The sequence below is a fragment of the Caenorhabditis briggsae genome, assembly GCF_000004555.2.
Source record: "Caenorhabditis briggsae complete genome, chrIII, whole genome shotgun sequence".
Classification (NCBI taxonomy): domain Eukaryota; kingdom Metazoa; phylum Nematoda; class Chromadorea; order Rhabditida; family Rhabditidae; genus Caenorhabditis; species Caenorhabditis briggsae.
The window spans coordinates 7,402,083-7,427,212 of NC_013490.2; the positions used below are offsets into that span (position 1 = coordinate 7,402,083).

Below are 25,130 nucleotides of genomic sequence, written 5' to 3' on the forward strand. Positions count from 1 at the left end.
TTATTTTTGGGTAAACTTCTTTCGATGATTTCTGGCTACAAACAAGTGGCTCTTCTCCGATCGGTCGGAGTGTTCTCTTTGTTTCCTCTCCTTCGTTCATTTATATTATTATGCAAATAAGCTAAACCTAATTCTGCCTTCACCCACCATTCAGTCTCTTTCCAATTTTCTCAACCTATTTCTATACAATTCCTTAATCTTCATCTGTAATACAGATGACACACACATTTGCTGAAATTGAGACAAAAGATGGAGCCGGATACTACACTCCTAAAAATATCTTGAATCCAGCCATGTTCAGGTTTGTTTCTGTAAACTGATGATATTAAACTTTGAATAAAGAACGAAACATTTCGATACTTCATATTTTGTCAGCCTAAAAAATAAGACTTGTGAAAGAAGAGTGTGCATGTCCCTGAACGAAAACTACCGTAACCTGAAAATGACTTCATTTTCTTGATTTATTTTTCTAGGTTTCTATTGTCGGAATTATAAAACTACGACCTCGGTGTATGCAGACTCAGAACAAAAATTGAGAAATTTACGGGAAAGCTAAATTACTGTCATGGTTGCGGTACTGTTCGTTCCAACCTGCATCCACATCAATCGGCGTTTGTCTGACACAAATATTGTTTTCTAGACTGACATAATGCGAAAAGTGGTACATAGATTTGGTTAATCCTTTTTAAGCAGCGAGAATATTATTTTCATAGGTTAGCTGAAATTACAAGAGCCCTCAGCGAAGTGAACATGGATATAGAACAAGAAAAATCCCGCGATAGAAGACACACAATAAGCATTGACGAAACGACTCACGACGAATGTGACCGCTGTATAGCTGCGGAGGAACATATCGAAAAACCCGAAGATTCGTACGTTTCATCGTTCTTGTAAGATTTCCTACGCTTCATCATGTATTCTCGTTTCAGAAGAGTAATACCTGATAGTTGGCTAAAAACTGTCCAACGCCATGAAGACGAAATCGGAAAAGCACTGATCGTGTGCATTTTTGTGTCACTTGTTCTGTTAGCGCTGATGCTCATATTATCTGTTTGAATATCCGAACCTCTACTCATAAATGTGTTTCAAGTTTTTAATGTTTATTTAAATTAAAACCCAGTGTAAAGAGTTGATAATTTATTCAAAAATCAACGATAAACTCAACAATGAAGATTTACTTCTTCTTTGGGGCAGCCTTCTGGGCGGACTTGGTGACCTTTCCGGAGGATCCATCGGACTTCTCGACTGACTTGATGACTCCGACAGCGACGGTTTGTCTCATGTCACGAACGGCGAAACGTCCGAGTGGGGCATAGTCTGTGAAGGATTCAACGCAAAGTGGCTTGGTTGGGATGAGCTCGACGATTCCAGCATCTCCGGACTTGAGGAATTTTGGGAAGTCCTCGACCTTCTTACCGGTACGACGGTCCACCTGAAAAGTTTGATATAAAAAATGTCTTGAAAATATTATTAGTTACCTTCTCCTTAAGCTCGTTAAACTTGCAAGCAATGTGGGCGGTGTGGCAATCGAGAACTGGGGTGTATCCAGCGGCGATTTGTCCCGGGTGGTTCATGATGATGACCTGGGCGTGGAAGGTACGAGCCTCCTTGGCCGGGTCTTGCTTGGAGTCGGAGCAGACGGATCCACGACGGATGTCCTTGACGGAGACGTTCTTAACGTTGAATCCAACGTTGTCTCCTGGAACGGCCTCTGGGAGAGACTCGTGGTGCATCTCGACGGACTTGACTTCAGTGGTCACGTTCTGTGGAGCGAAGGTAACAACCATTCCTGGCTTGATGATTCCGGTCTCGACACGTCCGACTGGGACAGTTCCGATTCCTCCGATCTTGTACACGTCCTGGAGAGGGAGACGGAGTGGTCGGTCAGTTGGGCGTTGTGGTGGAATGATGGCGTCAAGAGCCTCGAGGAGGGTCTTTCCGGAAGCATTTCCTTCCTTGCGCTCAACAGCCCATCCCTTGAACCATGGCATGTTAGCGGAAGCCTCCAGCATGTTGTCTCCGTTGAATCCGGAGATTGGGACGAAGGCAACAGCCTTTGGATTGTATCCGATCTTCTTGATGAATCCAGAGACCTCGTTGGTGATCTCAGTGAAGCGAGCCTCAGAGAATGGTGGCTCGGTGGAGTCCATCTTGTTGCAGGCGACGATGAGCTGCTTGACTCCAAGGGTCTGGGCAAGAAGAGCGTGCTCACGGGTTTGTCCGTTCTTGGAGATTCCAGCCTCGAACTCTCCGGTTCCGCAAGCGACGACCAAAACGGCGCAATCAGCCTGGGAGGTTCCTGGAAAATACAATTTCTTAAAAGCATGACACGAAATCAATATTACCGGTGATCATGTTCTTGATGAAATCACGATGTCCTGGGGCATCGATGATGGTGATGTAGTACTTAGCGGTCTCGAACTTCCAGAGAGCGATATCGATGGTGATACCACGTTCACGCTCGGCCTTCAGCTTGTCGAGGACCCAAGCGTACTTGAAAGATCCCTTACCCATCTGTAAAAGAATCAATAAGAATCGGTTGGCCCAAATAACAAAATTACCTCCTGAGCCTCCTTCTCGAATTTCTCGATGGTTCTCTTGTCAATTCCTCCGCACTTGTAGATCAAGTGTCCGGTGGTGGTGGACTTTCCGGAGTCGACGTGTCCGATGACGACGATGTTGATATGAACCTTTTCTTTTCCCATGGCTGCTACGGAGTGAGCAAAGTGTTTCCCAACTGAAAGAAATAAATGTAAAATTATATAGACAAATCGAAAAACAGCGCTTAAGAAATAGTTAAGATGAGAAATAACAATTACGACGAAAAATATATGGAGAGCTTTCACACCAGTGCAAAAATTGAATTGCAACAAGTTGAGCTTTAAAAGGGATAACCGGAAAAAAAACAAAACAACGAGCAATAATCAACATGATTAGTCAGATGACGAGCAACGCACGTTAATTTCACAGGGCCCAAAAAATACCTTGACACTCTCCTTGCCTGCACATCTAACTCCCGCCGCGACCGGTGACCGTAATCTTTTTTGAACGCAGTTGGCGGGAAAGTAGCAACAGAGTCAAACAACAACGATTTTTTTCAAGTTTTCTCCGACAAATTAAAACGTAAAGAAGAAATAATTCCAGCAAAAATGTATAATTTCAGCAAAAATGTCCGAAGCAAGGGAAGTCGACAGTAGCAAGAAACAGAAAGTGCTGACATGGACCGAAAAATAGTGAGTGGTTATCTTTGGAAAGTAATGTTGCCCGAAGCGGGAGTTTAGTCTTTTTCTCAAATTTTTTTGAGTAGAAAAATTATTTTGATAATAACTTCTATGAAAATGTTGTTCGAGTATATATCCTAATCTTGAGTTTTTAGCCGACCGAAGACTCTTGACGATATCGCTCACCAAGAAGAAGTTGTCACAATGCTCAAAGGAGCTCTCCAAGGCAAAGATGTAACAGATAATTGGAAGTGTTATATTTCAAATAAAACTTTCAGTTGCCACATCTTCTGTTTTACGGTCCACCAGGAACTGGTAAAACATCTACAGCTCTAGCGTTCTGTCGTCAACTGTTTCCCAGTAGCATTTTTCGGTAAGGAAGAAAAATAATGCATTTTTAACACATAACCTGCAGAGATCGTGTGCTTGACTTGAATGCTTCCGATGAACGTGGAATTTCTGTTGTTCGGCAGAAGGTATGAAGATTCCAGAAGACTGCCGACGGAGACTATTCAATTTCAGATACAAGCTTTTTCAAAAACAACACTTGGTTCGAGTAACAAAGAGGATGTTTTGAGACTGAAGATTATTATTCTGGATGAGGTGGACGCAATGACAAGAGAAGCGCAAGCTGCCATGCGCAGAGTTATCGAAGATTTCTCGAAAACTACCCGTTTCATTCTGATTTGCAATTACGTATCTCGACTCATTCCACCAGTTGTCAGTCGATGTGCCAAATTCAGATTCAAATCTTTGCCAGCAGAAGTACAGGTTCAGAGGTGAATCTTTTCGATTTATTGTTTCTAATTTTCATATGTTTCAGACTTCGTACGATTTGTGACGCAGAAGGGACGCCAATGAGCGAAGATGAATTGAAGCAAGTGATGGAATACTCTGAAGGAGATTTGAGAAGAGCTGTTTGCACACTTCAGTCGCTGGCACCTATTCTAAAAAATGTGAGTTACATTCCGGTATTTCTATATGTTTATGATCAACTTGTGAACATTTGAAGGGCGACGAAAGTGCTCGCAACTGTTATCTTCGTGGTTCGTCGGATGCACTTCTCATTTCCGATCTCTGCAAAACCCTCCCTTCTGCCGATGTTCCTCAAATCATATCCATGACCAAAAGTATCACCAAGTCATGTACCGGAGTTGCTTTCATCCGCTGCTGTTTCCACCAAATGCTCGACGACAATCTTATTAACGACGAAAACATTTCTGTCATGGGAAAACTTGTGGCGGTAAGAAATTAATGGTCTCCGCACGGTCTCCCAAAGTGAAAATTTTTGAAAAAGCTCTCTCGTCGTCTCATTTTTCTTGGGTTAATAGAAGCTTATCACTAGACTCATGGAAACCACAGAAAAGTACGAATTCAAGCTATTTTTAGAGAGAAAACTATTTGCTTTGTTACTGAATCCTTCAGCTATTACCTGCACAAAATTTTGTGAAAATTGGAGCATTTTGAGCAAACTTATGAATCAATGAACGCCGTCTAGATCAAAACCCTGCATAACTCTGCGAGTATCTAACCAATCATCAATAGACCAAAAGTTTTTTAATGGATTGCTCTACAATTCCTCCGTCTTTGATTTTTGACTTTCGTCTCTGTTCGGATGTTAGGCGGTCAGAGAGTCGTCGATTGAGAGATTTTGGACTTTGGAGGCGATTTCCAGTTGGTTAAGTGTGGTCTTTTTTGCAAAAAGCAATCAAATATCAAATTTTCCATATTTTTTAATATGAAAGTTACTTAATTTGCATATAGAACAAGAAGAATTGCCCAAAAACTCAAAAAATCTAAAAAAGTTTTTCAAAGCTTCATAACTTGCTTGATAGTTTGAGATAAGTGTTGAAACTTATAACAGACAATCTCGGATATGATTTCTGTCACTCATAAAAAAATTGTCTGAAAATACCCATTTTTGAAGGTTTTTGGAACATTCTTAACAATTCATTCAGTTTTCCAATTAAATCTGTGAAAAAACTGTAGAGAGATGAAAAAGCGTGAGAGATGAAGAGACGCAGAGACATTTTTTTCTGTAGTTTTCTAATCAAAAATTTTCACGCTCGGAGACCGTGTCTCCGAACAATCCCCGAATAATTTCAATATTTTCAGGTTTGTGAGAAGCGTATTCTGGATGGATGCGACCTGGAGAACAACCTTCTCGATTTTCTTCTTACTCTCCGTGAAACAATTCATTGACTGCTGAACGTCGTGGATCAACTTTCATATCATATCTTAATTTACAATACCCGTGTATCATGTTTTAACCTCATGCATCAGTTTGTGGTCTCAAAACAAAGACATTTGGTTATAGAATTTCATGTTTTCACGCAGATCAAATGAATTTCCAATAAACGGTGTCAAAAGCCGTTTTCAGTTTTCCCAGATGTTTTCAATTGCAATACCTAATTACAGGTTCAGCCAAGAAAGAGATGTGCATATGCATTCAGAAAGATGTTTTCTCTTTTTTCGGTTCCCTCGCTCACTCATCGATTTCTTCCTCCCTTTTTCTCTCGGCTCCTTCTTTCTTTTTCAAAGAATCTATAGCACGTTTGCGTTTCTTTATTTTGGTCAGAATAAAGTTAATGTAAGCTAAATACTATTATTCGGGTCAGATTTCATTTCATATAATGAGAAGTATGCAAGTTTCTGAGATTTTGAGAAACTTTGAGAACATATCTTGCATTAGATTTCAGAGAATTTTTTGAAAAACTTCCAATTCGTATAAGAAGTGTCTGGACAGCGTCTTCTGGACCGTCTGCCAAACACGTGCCCGGTGGCTGAGTCTCCTCATAATCCGTTTACATTTTCTCGTTCATTCGCTTGTTCTTCACCTAGCCAACCTAACTTTCTATTTGCTCTTTTCCTGTATGTTTGTGTCCTTCTTCTTCATCTTCTCCTCCCACAAAATCTTTCATCATTCCGCCACGGGGAATTCCATTGTCTTGTTAATCACTCCTACTGTCTGTTTTCTGTATTTCTATTTTTTAGAAGACATAAATTCGCTTTTAGATTCAGTTATGGGCAATGTGGCCACCCGAAAACGTCCTGGGTGCCATCATACTGCCAGAAGTGATGAGAACGAAGAAGAAGAAGATGGACCAGCCAGGAAAAGATTAGGATTGCAGAAAATCATACAGAAAATGAATATCAGAAGGTCCGTATTAAACTGAAAATAATGAAAACATACAGTGAGACCTGCAATAGAAGGGTCCCTAAACTTTTAAATTTAAGCCTTATTATCTGGGTTCCTGTCGCAGATGCAAAAAAGTTGTTCACTAACAAATTTTTCATCATAATATCAGCAATATTTTATCAGTTCACAGATTTTTGATTTCTTTCATAGGAACAGAGATAGTTGAGCTCAAACTGAGCAGTGTGTAAACTTTCTTCGATTTCTGAGTTGTAATCCTGATTGTTCTCAAATTCATTTAATTATACTTCAAACAACAAAATATAATAGTTCATTGTTTGATGATTTGATCAGTAACTGTATTTTTAGCAAACATCACAAGGTAATCTCTAACTGATCAATTGTGTGTTAAATTTGTTATTCAACACCCCGAAACTAATCTTTTTTTCAGCTCGCCTTCAAATCCCGTCTACAAAAACTCAAGAATTGTCGGCCCCATTTAAAAAGGAGAACATACAAAGTTGAAGAAGGTGAGATCGGCATGCCAACAGGAGTATTAATTCCTGAATCCCATTGTTTACCCACTTTTTCATGTTTGTGTGTGAGCATAGCTCACCACCACTTTTTGATATTGATAATGATCCGTGTCCGTCGGCACTTAAGATCAGATGAGATGATTTGTAGTGTAAGTACATACACGATCAAAAATGAAAAAAAAACTGTCACTGATGTTAGCGAAAATCAAAAAAGGGGACACTATAAACCCTGTAATAGAAGGGTCCCCTAATTTTTATCTTTGAGCAAATTTATCTCGGTTCTTGTCAAATGTTTTGAAGGTTTTACTGTTAACTATCCCTCAGGTCCTGGTCCTCTCTTTCTATTATGGTCCCACCCGCAGTGTCTATTTTTCCTCATCTTCTCTTCGGTTCCTAGTTTCTTGACAGTTTGAGTGCAGACTTCAAATTTTCAGCCGATCCTCGTCCTCCGTTACCCAGATTCATTGTGGACGACTACGACAACTATGAAAAACGTTAGCTTTGGAGGTTCTTGCCTCATTGAAAACAATGAAATTTTAGCTGAAACTGCGAATCGAAAAGAATTTGCTATTCCATGGTTTGAGCATCTTTTCCTGCCTGAATTCCCAACAAGAAGTGTCATCAATGAGAAGAGTTTTATTCTGGAACGCCAATTAGGTCGTGGATCGTTTGGAGTTGTTTATTGTGCAAGTGCAATTCATGACTCTGAAAGAAAGTTTGCGATTAAAATGCAAGAAAAACGAGAGATTATATCCAAGAGAGCGGTTCTGCAAGTCAAAAGAGAAGCTAGTATTCAGGTGAGTTCATTCAAAGTATATTGCCTATACCTACCCAAATACAGCGTCTTCTTCCCGCTCATCCATTCATCGCAAGGACTTATTCTACGTGGCAAACAAGAACTCATCTATATTCGCTGCTACAGTACCCAACAGGCTCAACCGGTGATCTATTTTCAATTTGGAGGCAACGAGGATCTTTATCAGAAGCTGCTATTAGATTAATTGGAGCTGAGTTGGCTTCGGCAATTGATTTTCTCCACCGAAATGATGTTATTTATCGAGATGTCAAACTGGAAAATGTGGTTCTGGATCAATGGGGACATGCATTACTCATTGATTTTGGATTGGCAAAGAAACTGAAACCAGGATGCAGTACTGGAACAATTTGCGGAACTCTACAGTATATGTCACCTGACGTCGCATCTGGACATACATATTCTCATTATGTTGATTGGTGGTCCCTTGGAGTCCTTCTACACATTTTGCTCACTGGAATATACCCGTATCCAAATTCAGAAGCAACTCATCATGCGAATTTGAAGTTAGTTCAAAATTTGGAAGTTTATTTAATTAAAAGTCATAATTTAGGTTTATTGACTACAGTACCCCAATAGGATGTTCCAGAGAGTTTGCGAATCTAATGGATAGAGTCAGTTTTTTTCAAAGATAAAATTTGAAATTTTTTTTCAGATGTTGGCAGTCTCACAGACTCATCGTCTCTGCTCATTTACAGTTCTTCATGCTCATCCATTTTTCCGATCCATCAATTTCAGTAAACTAGAGCAAAAGGACTATACACCAGCTTCTGAGATTGGAAATGCAGAGTATGATACATATCAGCAAAACGATGAAACTTTGGATGATGCGCTGTTCAAGGAAAATTATGATGTAGGTTGAAATCCAGTTCCAATTTAGTAAATATAATAATGTTTTCAGTTTGATCGATTCGATTATTTTAATGATCGCTTTTAACTCATATCGATTGTGAGGGTTGGAATCGATGCACATCAAAACCTACAGTTTTATTACCCCACTCCGTTTCCCTTTTCCATTCGCTGTGATAAAACAAAATTTGGTTGTAAACTTTTTGGCCGTTGTGAATGATAAATACGGGCGAAAATAAATTTTAAGATTGTATTTATTTTTTTTCCATTGAATTCGTTAAGATTTTGAAAGTTACTAGCAAAAAACTATAGGGAATTGTAACAAAACGATGCTATTACCGTAAACCCTTTATTAGAAGGGCAGGCCTTATTGTTGTTCCACGGGATTTCCAGAAGGTGCTTCTATTACAGGGGCCATTCAATTAGAGGGGCCCTTCTATCTTTCCGCTCATATTTTCCAAAATATTCCATTAAAAAAATTGAGTGAATTCTCGTTCAAAATTCATTAAAGTCTATCAAGTTCACAAAAAAAATAGCAAGTTTTTGAGAAAAAAGTTTTGGGCTTCTAATACAGTTTAACTTCTAATACAGTTTCACTGTATGTTGGTATGTAAAAATAAGAGTTGTGGAAGAGAAACGCCGGTGGTCGTGGCCGAAGGTCTCAGAACAACAACTACAGTAATCTAAAAAATATTGCTCTTTTTCTTATTTATTTTTTCGTCTCTTAAAGCTTTTCGTCTAATTTTCGGATGTTTTATAGCAAAAAAGACGAATATTAGCATTTTCTAAATCTAAAAATTGCTCTAAAAACGGACAAAAATCGAGATGCTCAATCCAGAAAATGAAACCATTTTTAGGTTACGGTAGGCCACCGGCGTTTCTCGTCCGCAGCTCCGAAGTCGGCATACCAGCATAATACACCTATCTCATCTGAAAGACGATGTGTATCTCTTCCATTTTTCCCAGATCTTTTCTCTTTTCTCCGAGTATAATTTGAAATCATCAATCTTTCAATTCTCACTTTTTAATACCAACAAAAGAAAGAGAGTGACTGGTTGACCCAAACATATTGTCAACGGTCACCCTCGCGGATATTCTGAGGTTGTATGTGTGTGTGGCCGAGGATCCATTACAATCGCAATATGAATACGAGTGGGGGAGAAATACTCTGCGTCTCCATCTGATTACCCAATGTCTAATGGTTCTTTTGGCAGATGATACGTCTCCCATAACATCTGGCCTTTCCTCTCTTTTTCTTTCTTCTTCTCCACAACAGCAAAGGTCATCTTTTTGCCTCTCCCTCTCTCTTCACCAATGGAGTGGACCTCTTTCTCCCTTTGGGTGAACCGCTACGCCGATACGCGACGCACGTCAAGCATCAACTTGTTCAGCGTCGTTTCTCTTCACCCGCCATCTCCGTGTATATCCATCTTTTTTCGAGACGTTTTTATTCCGTTTCGCGGAAGGGTGTTGTTTTGAGTTATTGATCTTCTTGACTTTCTCCCGAAATTGAAACATCAATCAAAATGATAGATTTGAGATAATCTGATCGTTTAACATGTTTTAATCGTTTTGGATTTTAAATCACACTAACCAGGCCAGCTAATATCGATTCTGAAAATTCAATCTCTAGATCTAAAATCTGAATTCCGCATTTCCAGTATTTGATGAATTTAGACAAGTTGAAATACTTTCCAGGTAACCTTTTCATGCTGTAAAAGTAGGATTTTTAAAGTTATATCGATAACCTACATAAATTATATTTTAAAAATATTAAATTCTGAAGCTTAATTTCAAAAAATTTTGTTCTTTTTAATGATTTAATGTCATAAGATAATTTTTTTTTGAATTTGAATATTTGAAGAAGAAAAGCAGGAGAAGAAGATCTCTTCATTCCGAAATGAACAGCAATCAATCCAAGGTCATTTACCTCTTTTGTCTCTTTTTTCGTCGCTTACATACACCGTTTTGTAAAATTCAAATCTTTGCAGAAATGGTGGGTACAAATCCGAACAATCTCACTGAACTACTGGATGCTGTTCTTAAGATAAACGAGCAAGCACTGGATGACAATGATAGTACCAAGTTTGTTGAGAAAGTTTCTAGTTGTAAGCATCTAACTTTTTCAGAAAAAATGAACTTCAATGCCATCCAATGCGACAAGCTCTGTTTGATGTTCTATGTGAGACAAAGGAGAAAACAGTGTTATCAGTTCGTAATCCAGTTGACGAGGCTCCAGAAGATCCACAACTAATGCGTCTGGATAATATGTTAGTGGCTGAAGGCGTCGCAGGTCCAGATAAAGGAGGGTCGTTGGGAAGTGATGCGAGTGGTGGAGATCAAGCAGATTATAGACAGAAGCTTCATCAGATTCGGGTCGTCTATAATGAAGAGTTGAGGAAATATGAAGAGGTGAGAATTTCATCTTGACTGGTTCGCTTTTTCAATAAGAATATTTATTTCAGGCTTGCAACGAGTTCACTCAACACGTTCGATCTCTTCTGAAGGATCAATCACAACTTCGTCCGATTGCACAAAAAGAAATCGAGAGAATGGTTTATATCATTCAACGAAAGTTCAGTGGAATTCAAGTTCAGCTGAAACAATCCACATGTGAAGCTGTTATGATTCTCCGCAGCCGTTTCTTGGATGCTCGCAGGAAACGAAGAAATTTCTCGAAACAAGCGACAGAAGTTCTGAATGAGTACTTCTATGGACACCTCTCCAATCCATACCCATCAGAAGAGGCTAAAGAGGATCTGGCCAGACAGTGTAATATTACGGTATCACAAGTTTCGAATTGGTTCGGAAACAAAAGAATTCGATACAAGAAGAATATGGCAAAGGCTCAAGAAGAAGCAAGTCTTTATGCAGCCAAAAAAAATGCTCATGTGGCATTAGGTGGAATGGCTGGAAATCCATACGGAATGCTTCCCGGAGCAGCTGCTGCTGCTGGATTGTTGAACCCATATGGACCAATGAATATCCCAGGACAAGATGCTTTGCATATGGGAATGCCTCCATTCGATTTATCTGTATATAACCCACAATTGGTTAGTTTTGAATTGAGTTCTAGTTTTTTGTTGTTTAGAGCAACTTTAAAAATTATATTAAAATTTTTTTAATTTCAGATGGCCGCTGCTCAATACCAACAACAAATGGACAACACTGACGCAAAACCATAAACCATCCATTTCTCTTTTCTTTCTTTTTCTTTCTTTTCTTTTTTTAAAAATCTCAAGCCCGCCCAGACAATCTTGCTTTCTCTTCTCATTTGAGTTCCCGATCCATTTTCGTTCTGGTTGATTCCAAAATATTCCATTAACGACCTCTTATTCTCCTTTTTTCTTCTGTTTTGATCCACTTGTATTTCTCTTCTAATTGCCTTCTTCTTTTTTATCGTTTGCTGTCACGTTGAATAATAATCAGTACTCCTCTATTTTCAGATCTCCTTAATTACAAGAGTTTTGAATTAAATTCATAAATGCTTTTTTTAAACCTTGTGTTTTCTCAAAATGATAAAAAGAAGGAAAGTTTCAGAAAAGAACGAAGCGAGAAAAAAACAAAGAAAATCCCGGAATTCAGATGAAAAACGACGTTTTCCGGTGTGAGATGAAGACTGCTGGTTTCCTCTTTTTTTTTCGAAAAAAAATTCCTCTCATTTTTTCATGAGAAACTGCTCCGTCTTCTTTTTTGTGCAAGTGGAAATATCTGGGTTTTGGAAGATCTATATTTCGGACGAGTTTTTAAATTTGTCTTTTTTTTAGTTTTTCATTCTAGAACTCTTATGTAAAAAAGTTTATAACCTAAATATGATACATTAGCACTGTCATCGTTTTTTTCACATTCACAGTTGATACTATCTTGAATAACGATGGATCAAAGAAATATCCATAATAATTATCTTACTATTGACTTTGATGTTTTGATGAAACAAAGTAATTGCAGAACAACACTTCTAGCAGACCTACAGTAATCTGAAAATATTGAAAAATAATTGGAGGGCATTAATGTTGCATTGTGTGTTGTGATAGAGATTATTCAAATTTTGTACTGGAATTTCATGAATTGATTTTTTTGCACCGAAGTTTCGAAATAAATTTTTTGAAGAATTACTAATAGGATTAGAATCAGTATTTGACAATAATTGATTGTTGACTTTATTGAAGGAAATGTTAAATCAGGAAGAAACTGTAACTGCTAGACATAGTTCAAAGCAACACTTAATTATTACAATAAAAACCTGTTCTAGAAGGGCCCCCATACTGTTAAGTTTGAGCTCAATTATCTCAATCCCTATGCAAAGTATCAAGAAGGTTTCAACTGACCAATGACTTTCGGTATTATGATAAACAATTTGTCTGTTGTCAACATTTTCATATCTTTGACAGGTACCAAGAATTGGCTCAAAGCTAAAAGTTTAGAGCTCTTCTATTTTAGGTTTTACGGTATTTGGTAGTTTACAAAAAAAAGAAATATTTAACGAATACTTATTTCCACTACAGGAACCCAATTCAATTGTTTTCTTTCCGAAAACAAAACGTCTTCCAAGAAAAAAACAGGCGAAAAAAAGAATGAAAAATGAGCTGCAAACTAGATAAAACACTGTGAAAAGTCTCGCCGTTTTTCTCTGCAAACAAACACGTCGAAAACTTCCATAAATCGCCGCCTAAATTCGATTGGTCCCCAGAGAAAAAGCGAAACGAAGACACCATTCTCACGCCTTCTTCTTCTTCTACTTCGATCGGTTTTTTTCACAATCGTTTTAGTTTCTTCGCGTTACTTGGAATGTGTTTCCTAAAAGTAGTCATTCTGGACATTCTTCTTTTTGAAGGATAACTTTCATGTTCCCTCGATTTTCTTGGTATCATAACGTCTGTATTTGTCGTTGAGCTGACATCCCGAATTCTGTAATTTTATGTAAATACGCCTATGATTTTCTTCACTTTTTTACCCGGTGAAATAGGTGTAAATTTTACAAACCAATCCAAGGTTAGGTGCAAATTTGAATATGATGTCTATGATCTACACAACTGTATTCAATCCGATCAGTCAACATGTTTTTGATAACTCTGACAGTTCGGTGCAAAGTTTAAAGTAGAAAATCAATTTGGGTGCAAATTTGAATAATCTTTGGCATGTGTGATTTACGATTAGTAATGACATCACAAAACTGAAAAACAAAAACAAAAAATTTCCGAAGGAGTTGGATACTGTTGCCAGAAAAGCCTCTTTTCAATTTCCCATACTACTCTGGTCTTTTCGATGAATTTTCATTATATTCTGGCGATGAAGTTTGCCGATAAATCGAAAAAAATAGGTCATAATGTAATTACGGAAATACACGACCCTTTAAGTGCGCCTGTAAGATTTCGCTACCAGACCTAAGCTCCGCCCACAACGCGCATTGAAATCAGACCAGAGTAAAAATCTTTTGAATAATTACCTAGGATTTTCTTTTGAAACTGAAACTGTTTTGAAAAAACTTTCAAATATCTCTCAGATAAAACAAAGATCCATTTTATGCCATTAACTATTGCTCCCATCTCCAGATTTTATGTTTTTTTGCAGCTGAACAACTGTCGCATGTTTCGTCAGCACATCAAAAAAATGTCCAAGTGTCTCATTGTGCAACCCACCACCGAAACACTTTCTAAAATTCCTCGTCTTTCTTCTTTTCTTCTAATCATAAAGTTCCTCCATCAATCACAAACGGAGTCACTCTCTCTCTCTCTCGTTTCGAACTCAAAGTACTTGTTTTTGTGGGCTCAGGAGATAGTGACAGACTCAAAACAAAACGATGTGACAAATTGTTTTTTGTGTCGAAAACCCCCTTCCCTGTGCCATCTTTTGATCCCACACTATTTTCAAAAAAAGAAGAGAGACAACTGTTCCAGAAAGTGTGTTTCGTCGTTAAACCAATGAGAGAAAATGGGTAATCAAACGGGAGAAGAGAGAAACGACCTTTGTTCTTGTAAAGTCAAAAGTTTGAGGAAGATGAAAAAGAAAGAGGAACATGATGAAGATGATTGAGAAGGAATTTGAGTTGGTAGACAAGAAAACAAAGATCCATCTGAAAATAAAGAATCGAAAATCTTTCGGAAATAGTGATCCATCGGTTTATGTACTTGAAGGCTAAAAAAAGATCATCAAGAGCCCAGTTGTTTTCTATCCACGTGTGAATTCTGGAATTCTCACATGTACCGTATTGACAAATACTATCATCACTCATCAATCAAAAATCCTCTACACCCTCATACCAATCAATGCAATTCTGTAAACCTCCCTCTTCCCGCTTTTTCAGTTGTTTACATAATCTGCAAATGTTTCGAGTTCTTCTCAAAATTTCCATGAAATTTCCATTTTTGGTACTGTCGTGTTTCTCAATTGCGTAGATACATGTGCACCTAAAATGTGAAGCATCAATTATGACGTCTTTGTGATAAAAATGGAGAAAAGGATTTTTATCAATTCTTTGATTGATATCTAAAGAACACTCACATTCAGACCACACACTAGACATACAATTATTTTTGGTTTGGAGAATAATGATTTTTCAAATTCCGAAAGAGATCATAACATTTGTCAGGCCGATCCATATTTGAAATTTCTAAGGATCCTTAACTTGGGCTCCGGGACATTTCGAAATTTTGCTACCGTGATAATACAGGCGGATGGAAAGTTTTCTGACTACAAAACACAATTATGGTTTTCAAATACGTTTTTTCGGATAGAATACATTCTGGAAAATTCAAATAAAAACGTTTTTTGAAACATTAAATTTTGGAATTTTTAAATTAAAGATTGTGTTCTTTTAGAGAAAGCATATTTGGAACCCCTAAAATTGTTTTTGTAGTCTGAAACCTTTCCATTCGCCTTTATTATCAGAATGGCGAAATATCCCTGAACCTATAAGTCAATGAAAAACTTGTGCCTCAACTTTATATGAGCGGGAATTCAAATTCGAATTGCCCGCCTGAGACTCGACAAGTAGGATATAAAGTTTTCCTTTTTAAATCAGAAAAAGAAACGTTCTAAACGATACTTGCTTTTGAGCCGATTTCATGAGGAACACTAGGGAAAAATCAGTTACGGGACATAAGAACTGTACCAAAAATAAACCGTTTTCTCGTATCCCTTTTCCTTCTAACTAGTGCTTATCCTAGCTACAATCTATGTCTTTTCACATAGACACTTTTCGGTTTTTTTTTCATTTTTCTCGTCCATCCATCGGACTGTGTGGTCATAGACTGGTTGAATAGTGTTCAAGGACGAGAGACGCAGACATTCTCTCTCACCAATTGCTCCTCCCATTTTGCATGCCGCCGCGCCCACACCGCTCGGAGAGACTTCCATTTTTCTAGAGAAGTGGAAGGAACGCAGAAACTCTTTGATATAAAAATATAAACTGTATTCACTACTGGCAACATTTTGCCTCTTTTGCCTATTATTTCTGAAAAAGGAAAACACTGGGAGTAATTGAAAGAAATTTCCCTCCCTTGGTTTTTTTTCTATTTTCTACTGGGGTATTTCCATCTAAATCCCTTCTAATTAAAAATATTCTACTATGACACGAGCACAGGGCGGAGCCGTCAGGAGGCAAAGATTGTGGCTCTATGAGTCCGTCAGGTTGGTATCTTTTCTTTTTTGTCTTCAATTGTGAAATGTTTACAAGTTTCTTATTTAAAAGATTTATATACCTACTTTCGCATTTCCCTCTCATTTCTATAAACCATTTTTTGCAAAAACTGAAAATCAGGTTCATTTTCTCATGTGATGCTCACGAGAAAGAGAAGGCTCCTAAGCTGTCAAAAAACCTTTTGCACAAGCAGAAGATTTGACAGATTCTCTCTTCTTATTTTCGAAGCACGCAAACATAGGGAACATTCGAAAAAAGGGAGAGAGAGAGAGGCGCGAAATGAGGAAAATGGTATCGAATTTCGGGTTTTGACGTGTCAAGAGATCGCTTGATCAGTCCTTGAGTTCAAATATTTAGATGAAGAACAATCTAGGGTACGAGGTTTTTTGAACTAGCTAAAAATAGAATTTCAGACAGAGGATACAGTAAATATTGTAGAATTTTTTGGAAGGAGGCACATGGCTTCCAAGAGAGGGTCTTGAAAATAATTGCCAGCGTATCCGAGGTCATCCGAGACCGATCCTATGTCCTAACCAGGGAGTGCTTGTAACCTGAAAAGACCCCAATTCCTCTCAAATATGTAAGATCAGCGGTGTAAATGAATAACAGTACACCAGCTATGGAAATCCATCAACTATTGGTTACGGCATAAGAGCCAGATTAGGCTTAAAGTTAGACCCCTTGCGTTTCAAAATTTTGAAATACTCAGCATATCATTTTCCCATTTCATCTTGAAAGTCTGGAACCCTTTGATTTTCGAATCATTCTTCGGCAAAATTTAAATTTCCACTCAATTTCACACAATTGCTCTTTACTTTTCTTTTTTGTTCTTCTCTTTGTTTGTAAAACTTTAAGATTTTTCGTCTGATTATTGCAATCACATGTCGCACGTAAGCAGAGTAACAACTCTTTCTTCTCCTGCTACAAATCACTTAATCAGAAGAAAGACAAAAAACTGATAACGGATTTTTTGACCCGTCGTCAATAACAAAACTATAGAGTATTTGAAGCTCCATTTTAAGAAGTTTGGTTCGTTTTTTGCAGCCTAAAAATGAGGGGTTAAAAATAGAAAAATAGGAAGAAGAAGAAGTAAAAGTGGGCTATAAACTGCACATGTGTTTACCCATTAGACATGACGACGAAGGAAAATTTGAAGATGGAAACGAAGAAAAAAGGAAGAAGAAGAAGAAGAATAAATGAAAAAAATTGGGAGAAGAAATGCAATGAAAATTGTTGACGTTGGGGGGAAGAATCGGAATATTCCAGAATATTCCTGTTTTAGAGATGACGTTATCAAGTTGGCACAACTTCCATTAAAGTATTCCCATATTCGTAGAATCAGATTCTAGGTTCCACTTGAATCCACATCTACATTTCGTTTTTTCTGGAAATATTCCCTAATCCAACCCGAATCTTTTTTGGGCTTGTAATTCATTCTTTCGACCCATAGATTTGTTTTTTTTTGCGAATTTAATCTAAACGCCGCCTCCAGAATACAACCCAATCTCGGAAATAGACCCATTCCATGACATCAATCTCATTTCTGACTCAGATTTTTATATCCACCTACTCCAAGTCAAAAACGACGTGCTCTTTTTGCTCCTTTACGATCCACTTGATTTCGTTTATCTTGTGGGTGTCTATATCGTCTGATCAAAGTACACATATCCGTTTTTTCTTAACCGATTCAAAAAGAAAACAATCAGTTGACTTTCGTAAATCAAATCAGAACCGATTTTTTTCTTGCGAAAAAAAACAATTGCAAGGTTCTTTCTAGTGTTCAAATGACGCAAACTGAACACTTGATGATCTTTGTTAGTCAATAGTTTTCCTTGAAATGGTGACAATCAAAAAAATGATAAAGGATCGAACATCGAGTGAGGGAAACAACTAATTGGCTGATTTGATCTAATTGAGGGTGTACTGTGTAGACTGGAACGAACGAAAACAAGGAACTGTTTCTAAATAGGAAGAGTAGCACTTGTTGACTTCCGACCCTGCAAGGATTGATATTTATGGAACATTAGCTATCACATGATTTCTCAGATTCTTTGAAGAATGTATCCATCTGATCATACCACGAAAACTGTCTTCTTATCTGTGTTCTTTTATATTTATCAGACCAAAGGTCTTCTCCACAATTCCGTGTGGTTTCGTTGACAAGAAAAAGAAGAAGACGTTTGAAGTGATATCATTATCATCAGAAGTTGATTTCAATTCTTCTTCTTTTGAATCCGAAGATGTCTGATCATAAACGACAACACAATGCAGACGAATGAAGACCAAGAAAACAGATTTAATTCAAATCAGAAAGCATGATCTTCTGTGTGACGCTCACTGTTTGCTCTATATCTTGGTTACGGTCCATGCCGTAAGCTCAAGTAGACTGACACGTGTCTTCCCGAAAGCTGCCTGAGGATCTGATCAGTGACGTGGCACGGGATATTGTGCAAATAGAAGTAAGACGAGGAGCACTTGCGCATGAAGAGAGTAAATGGGATAAAGTAGATCAAATCAAGAATCATAAAATAAAGTACATAAGGAGGAGAAAAACGGTTTGATACTTAGACAAAAACAATCGGGGGGACACTATACATTGTGATTGGTAGATCCTATCAGAACACATTTCAAAAAACTTTTGCCCCCAAAATAGTTCTACCGAAACCTCCCATAAACAATGTTCATCTTTTCTTTTCGAATACTTCAAGTATTTACTCTCACCACCCAGTTATTTCTATGCAGAGCAAATTTTGTTACAAAAAGAAGAAAGAACACAAAAACAATAAGGAAGTTGTGAAAAGCATTTCTTTATGATGGGATCTGAGGATAGCAAAAAAGAAGAAAAAGAAAAAAAGCTGTAACCTCTTTTCGATGTCATCGGTCCCTTCGGCATACAGCTCCAAATCGAATTAGTACTAGGTGGAGAGAGGGTTTTAGGCCGATTCTTGGCACTGAAAGTGTACGTCTTCACTTTTAAAAAAGGCACTTTGCCAAATGAGGTTCTCACTTTTTGGGATGCTATCAAAAGCATCCTAGACTTTCCATCTATTTTGTATTCCTTTTTCTCAAAACAAATTTCAAACAATCTCTGAATATCATGTATGTTTTTAGAGAATTCTCAAAAAAATCATATCGAAAAACCTGTAATAGAAGGGCCTCCTAACCTTTTACTTTAAGCCAATTTCTCTCGGTACCTGTCAAAGATATCATAAAGTTGTCAACTAATAAAATGTTTATCACAAAAGATATCACAAATGATTTATCAGTTGACACGTTTTTGATATGTTGCATGGGAACTAAGAAAAATTAGCTCAACTTGACAACGTTTGTTCCCATCTATTACAGGTTTCCCGGTATTTGAATGCCTTCATCGAAAATTCCTGTTCCAAATTAGAAGATACTGTTATTCCCTTCAAAGACTAGATCATTTGTTTCTTTAAAAATCCTTGTTGACCTACTCGACCCAATTCATTTAAAATTCATAAACTGAAAACCCAATAAGCGTTAACTCCAATCACTCAACCTCGACCCGTCAACCCATGAGCTCACTGAAAAATTCAGAAGAGAGGAAAAAGAATCTGGTTTTCGTTCCGAGTCTCCAGATGTCGTTACATTCCCTTTTTTCCTCTCCATCTCCCCCATTCTTTTTTATTTTTTTTTGTTGTGGTGCTCAGTCGACAACGGCCCGTTTTTTCTGTTCTCTCCTTTCCTCTTCTTTTCACCTTTGCTCCCATTTCAACTTTCAACTTTTCTCAGTTTTTCTCCTTTAATCAAAAATATGTTCTATAAGTTTTGCTCTCCCAATACAACTAGATCTTCGGATTTTAGGTGAACATTGCGAAGTCTGGCAGGGTCTATCTGTCAGTTTGTCAATCTTCTGAAAAAGCAAAACTCTCATTTTTCAAAGTCTGGAAATGAAAATCCACAACGATCAATTGTGTTTTCTTTTTCTACCAGGAACCATTGAATTTCAATTTGTAGTGTAACTTAATTCTTCAAATCTTTTACGGTAATTCTTTAAGATCTAGAATCAGAAGTTTCCCTTATGGTTCGAAATCTCAAAGTTTTTTGATTTATAAACCGGTTGGATCTGTTATCATTTCACGGTTTAAGAAATCTATCGCTTAAAGAAATGATTAGTATTTATTTAGCTCCACTCAAAGTTACGGTACTGAACCTTCTTTACCGTATGCCGAGAGGAGAAACTGTTTCCTTTTGCATTTTACTTCAATCACCTTTGACCTAATTAAGTTCTCATAACATGTATAATGTATGTATTCTTTCGACTTTTTTAGATAATCTACTTTTGTCATTCCCTAGATACAGATCGTGAGTTTCTAGCTGTGATTCTCGGAACGCTGCATGTGTTCGCTTCTTATTATTTAGTACTTAGTTTTTTGTACGATTCGACTTGACTTCTCATTCCAATACCTCTTATTTCTTTTACCTGTGCCTCGCCTGAAGAGCTCATGAAATGCTCACGGGTTGAGGGTTCGAATTTCACAACAAAGCAGATCCCGCAAGGTGCTTCCCCCCACTCGCGGGAGGTAAAGGCAGCAGCTGTGCTGTTTCGCTCAGCCGACCACGTAATAAATGAATCCTTCTCTAAACCCTTGCACTCTCTGTGATTTCAGTGTTCTTTAAAAGTTTTAAACCCCGAAGAAACAGAAGTAAAGTAGATCAGGTCTTGGTCACTTTGATCCCGTTCAACTTTTTTTTTTTCTAACTCGCTGGGTTACTGTAGTTTTCAAGGCGCATTCGCAAAAATGTTTGTTTTTTTGCTATTTTTTCTCTTTTCACCCAAAAATAATATTATTCGAAAACTTCCGAATTTCTAGAAACATGCAGACCGAGATTTTAATCTTACATGTGACAGAGTTAAAATAATGAAAAACTTCTGCGATAACATCTTCTCACTTTCACTTTTATGCAGATGACCCGAACATATCTAAAAACATAACGTTCAAAAATTGTTTTGCAGGATGATCAAACGCAAATTACAAGACCTGGCTGTTTGCTGCTCCTATCAGGTTGACTTCTTGCACGAGAAAAGTGAGTTGCAGCTTGCGCGTTCATTGTTCACAACATCACAATTTTTGAAGAGCACTCAGTGAAAGAATTCAAAAGAAAGTACGAAGTTCTTGATGAAATCGGTCGCGGTGGTTTCGGCATAGTGTATGAAGCAACGAGCCGACAAGAGGGACAACAGCCAGTTGCAGTCAAGTTTGTGCAGCACAAACATGTCAGAAGCTGGACGATGGTGAGTGATTCTGATAGATTTCTAGGGATATTATTTATCAAAAGAATGTTTTTAGACATGCCGTCAACTTATTCCTTCTGAAGTTTGTCATTTGGAAACATGTGAAGACATTCCCGGAGTCATCAAAATACTTGATTGGTTTGCAAAGTGAGAAACAGTACAAATGATTAAATCATTTTATTAATTATTTTTCCAGTTCAAAAGGATTTCTAATTGTAATGGAACGACCTGAAAACTGTATGGATCTGTTCGATATGATATCAGTGCACGGTCCTCTGAATGAAGATATGGCTAAATTTATTTTCAAACAGGTAAAAGCTTGGCTACTGATTACGATCAATTAATAATTTATATTTTCAGGTCATTACAACAGTATTCGATATGTACAGTAAGCATGGACTTTTGCATCGAGACATCAAAGACGAGAATCTTATTGTGAACATGAACACTGGTGAAGTGAAACTGGTGGATTTCGGAGCTACGGCTTATGCAGAAAAAGCAACAAAGAAGGAATTCCAAGGAACGAGATCCTACTGTCCTCCGGAATGGTTCAGAGATCAATTATATCTTCCTCTTGAAGCAACATCGTGGTCCCTCGGTGTTCTTCTTTTCATTCTTCTCACCGGAAAACTTCCATTCAAGAATGAAATTCAAATCTGTCTTGGAAATGTGAGATTCCCTCCAGAACTATCAAAGGAAGTGTGTCAACTGGTAAAAAGCTGTCTGACGACTTCCACATCAGCTCGTGCATCACTGTCGCAAATTGCCGCGCATCCATGGTTAGAAACGGATAGACAGTTTTACAATGCAGACTTGACTTTCGAAGAAGCACTAATGGAAATTAGTTAGTTTCAGAAATCAAACACTTAATTATAAGGAATTGTTGAACTTTCAGAAAATCCAGTGCCGGTGATAGAAGACAAAGAAGCAGAAGACGAAGATAATGAACTCAACGATGTAGTGATTCTCACAAGAAGTCGTGATAGCCGAACTGATATGGATATGGAAAGTATTTGTACGATGGTCACTGCTGTTGAAGATCGATATGAACCATCGATTGCAGTGAAAGAGTTTGTGGCGGAGGAGATTGTTGGGACAGGTAACTAAAAAATCAATGTTTTCCGTTTTGAAATTTGTAATTTTTCAGGCGAAACGACGAATCTTATGCGTAGCGAATCTCGATACGACAATATTTCATCGTCCTCTTTCTGCGATTATGTCTCGTTGGTCTCCTCTTCATATGATGATCAGTTTACATCGACTTCAGATATCTATCAATCTGCTTGTGAAGTGTTTCCGCATACTAGGTAAGATATTTCTTAACATCAAAGTCGATTTAAACCGAAATCTTCTAGTTCTTCAACCTCATTGAGCAGAAGTATTGGTGCTGTAAAATCAGCGTCAGCTTACAACTTGGTTCGAATGCGCAAGAAGTCAAGTATCTTCAAATCCTTTGACACTGAACTGGATCCAGTATCGGAAATCGATAACCAGGTAAACTTTTAATGTTCAGCTTCCTAGTAAACTGAATTTCTTTAGCCTCTCATACCGGAAACTTCGTCTGCAATGGGCCAGTCTACATACAGTAACGATGAGGATGTAACAATATCAGAGGAGGTTATCACTGCTGCAACTTCACCGCCTCTATCATCATCACCTAGGAAGGGAAGTCTCCAATGTTCGGAGTCTACGCCACGATCCAGAGACTCTGTCATCAGAATGTCGCGCCACCGTCCTCTACAATTTGTCATGGATTCTTCATCTCCTCCACCAGCTCTTGCCATTTTTCAAGTAAATCCAACGGCTTCAGTTGGCTGATTTTCATTCATTAAAAAAAATTAAATACTGTGTATAAAAGGGTAAACACGGGTCAATCGTTCAACTTGTGCAGTATATTTTTATGGGTCTTTTACATTTATTTGCTAATAATTTAAACCTTTCATAACAACGGCTTTTATATTATGTAAGCTTTGAACCCACTATTCGAGGTTAATAAATTTGAATTATTTTTACGATGTGTGTTCTGATTGATAGCAAGTTAAATATGACGATTCGAAAACTAAAAAAAATGGACAACAGATCGATTCACACTGACTACTTTCACACTACTTTTGAGGTGATTTAGTGATCAGTCGCAAAATTATCGAAAAGTTCCATCTTAACAAAGTTCATGATACAAGACCTCTAAACCCAGAAAGTTACGAACACTGCAAAAAATTAATGATAAGTTTGACATTAACATCATCTTCAGTTGACAAAAATTGAAACTACAGTAATCCGTAACTGAAATGCATCTCCGAAAAGGTTTGAAACTCGAGTAATCCAGACGTTCCAAAAAAAGTTCCCATCGATCTAAATTCGACTTCTAATCATTCTGTTCGGCCTAATAGGATTTTTTTGAGTTCAAGTTCAAAGTTTTGAAAAATCTGAAAAAATGTTTCTAGAAAAAGTTTCAAAGTTGTACAATACTGAAACGAAAGAGTAAAGGAAACCGAGACAATGTTAAACGAATTCTCATAAAATCATTCAAAATCTAGGACCTACTTAGGAAAGGGGAGGAAGATTCTGAAGATTTTAAAAGAATTCAGAAGACATTTCCCAATCTACAATACCCTTTCGAACACAGCTAAACCTTTGACCGACTAGATTAACAGTCAGCCATAGCCGTCAGGGCTCGAAAGAGTGAAGGAAACCGAGACAATGTCAAACGATTCTCAGAAAATCTAGGACCTACTTTGGAAAGGGCAGGAAGATTCTGAATATTTTAAAAGAATTCAGAAGATAATTCCCAATCTTATTCCAACTCTCACTCTTTTAAGCTGAAAAGTTAGAGTCTTTTATTCCAACTCTGGTTTTTAGACTGGTTTTTAGAGATTCATTCCCACCCACACAGGTTGGAGTATCTGACCCTTTCTGGACATACCTGAACCGCGTGAACAGTAAACTTCCATCAAATTTCTTTTCTCTCTCTCTCTCTCTCTCTCTCTCTCTCTCTCTCTCTCTCTCTTTTCAGAAGTTCAGATTTTGGTCGTGGTTGGACGCCAGTGAGATACAATTCATTGTTAACTCTTGAATACATTCGTTTTTTTTCTTGGCATGACAACTGTACTACTTCTCAGTAGTACTTTGTCATATCTGTGTTTTTTCATTGTTGTTGGGTCATATTGCACATACGATGTGTTCATGTTTTAGAAATATTTATTATCTTTAAATCCGAATGATGTATCTTTTCAATTCAAAAATTGATTTCCAATCCAGGTGACATGTATGGAAATCTTCAGAAAATGTGGAGTACTGTAGTGCGTAACGTACAAAAATAACAAAGTAATGTAAAAGATTATTGGTATGTATGCCCGCTACTGACTTTCGGAATCCGGAAGTTAATATTTAACTTTGTTCATTCAATGAGTACTGTAAGAGATTTTCCGCAAAAAAAAATAGTTTGTACTCACTTGGGTTCAAGCCAATGGGTCAGAAATCGCGCCCCAGTAAAAGTGAGATTTTAGAAAAATTCGCTGCTGAATTATGTGGCTGAGGGTCTAACTTTTAAACGTTGCACAAAAAAATCACGCGTTGCAACTCGTTGATTAAAACTAATTAGGTCAAATCCACGTCAACTTGGAAATTATTAAATTTCTTCTGGCCTAAAAGTTATTTGGGGCGCGTTTTTTGACC

At 37.6% G+C, this 25,130-nt stretch overlaps 6 protein-coding genes across 6 annotated transcripts; 4 read left to right on the plus strand and 2 right to left on the minus strand.

Annotated features, from left to right (window-relative positions):
* Positions 1-1,174: 1,174 nt before the first annotated feature.
* Positions 1,175-2,705, minus strand: Cbr-eft-3.1 (the record flags this gene model as incomplete). Its single annotated transcript, XM_002641778.1, has 4 exons — positions 1,175-1,432; positions 1,479-2,299; positions 2,346-2,514; positions 2,562-2,705. 4 exons carry the CDS (start codon positions 2,703-2,705, stop codon positions 1,175-1,177), a joined length of 1,392 nt encoding a protein of 463 aa, XP_002641824.1.
* A 463-nt stretch (positions 2,706-3,168) lies between these two features.
* Cbr-rfc-4.1 lies at positions 3,169-5,423 on the plus strand (the record flags this gene model as incomplete). The annotated part of the gene is made up of 8 exons (XM_045243995.1): positions 3,169-3,233; positions 3,377-3,455; positions 3,500-3,594; positions 3,637-3,697; positions 3,744-4,000; positions 4,045-4,192; positions 4,234-4,464; positions 5,337-5,423. 8 exons carry the CDS (start codon positions 3,169-3,171, stop codon positions 5,421-5,423), a joined length of 1,023 nt encoding a protein of 340 aa, XP_045095981.1.
* An 821-nt stretch (positions 5,424-6,244) lies between these two features.
* CBG16493 lies at positions 6,245-8,644 on the plus strand (the record flags this gene model as incomplete). The annotated part of the gene is made up of 9 exons (XM_045243996.1): positions 6,245-6,381; positions 6,727-6,739; positions 6,809-6,887; positions 7,328-7,387; positions 7,434-7,690; positions 7,735-8,213; positions 8,261-8,321; positions 8,363-8,560; positions 8,609-8,644. The coding sequence occupies 9 exons, from the start codon at positions 6,245-6,247 to the stop codon at positions 8,642-8,644; spliced, it is 1,320 nt and encodes a 439-aa protein (XP_045095982.1).
* A 1,905-nt stretch (positions 8,645-10,549) lies between these two features.
* On the plus strand, positions 10,550-11,741 carry Cbr-ceh-20 (the record flags this gene model as incomplete). The annotated part of the gene is made up of 4 exons (XM_002641781.1): positions 10,550-10,641; positions 10,686-10,968; positions 11,022-11,609; positions 11,688-11,741. The coding sequence occupies 4 exons, from the start codon at positions 10,550-10,552 to the stop codon at positions 11,739-11,741; spliced, it is 1,017 nt and encodes a 338-aa protein (XP_002641827.1).
* Positions 11,742-15,729: 3,988 nt separating this feature from the next.
* CBG25920 lies at positions 15,730-16,292 on the minus strand (the record flags this gene model as incomplete). The annotated part of the gene is made up of 2 exons (XM_045243997.1): positions 15,730-16,009; positions 16,261-16,292. 2 exons carry the CDS (start codon positions 16,290-16,292, stop codon positions 15,730-15,732), a joined length of 312 nt encoding a protein of 103 aa, XP_045099841.1.
* A 4,885-nt stretch (positions 16,293-21,177) lies between these two features.
* On the plus strand, positions 21,178-23,273 carry Cbr-prk-1 (the record flags this gene model as incomplete). The annotated part of the gene is made up of 9 exons (XM_002641782.1): positions 21,178-21,247; positions 21,298-21,455; positions 21,511-21,602; positions 21,652-21,766; positions 21,816-22,299; positions 22,351-22,554; positions 22,603-22,762; positions 22,811-22,949; positions 22,995-23,273. The coding sequence occupies 9 exons, from the start codon at positions 21,178-21,180 to the stop codon at positions 23,271-23,273; spliced, it is 1,701 nt and encodes a 566-aa protein (XP_002641828.1).
* Between the last annotated feature and the right edge of the window lie 1,857 nt (positions 23,274-25,130).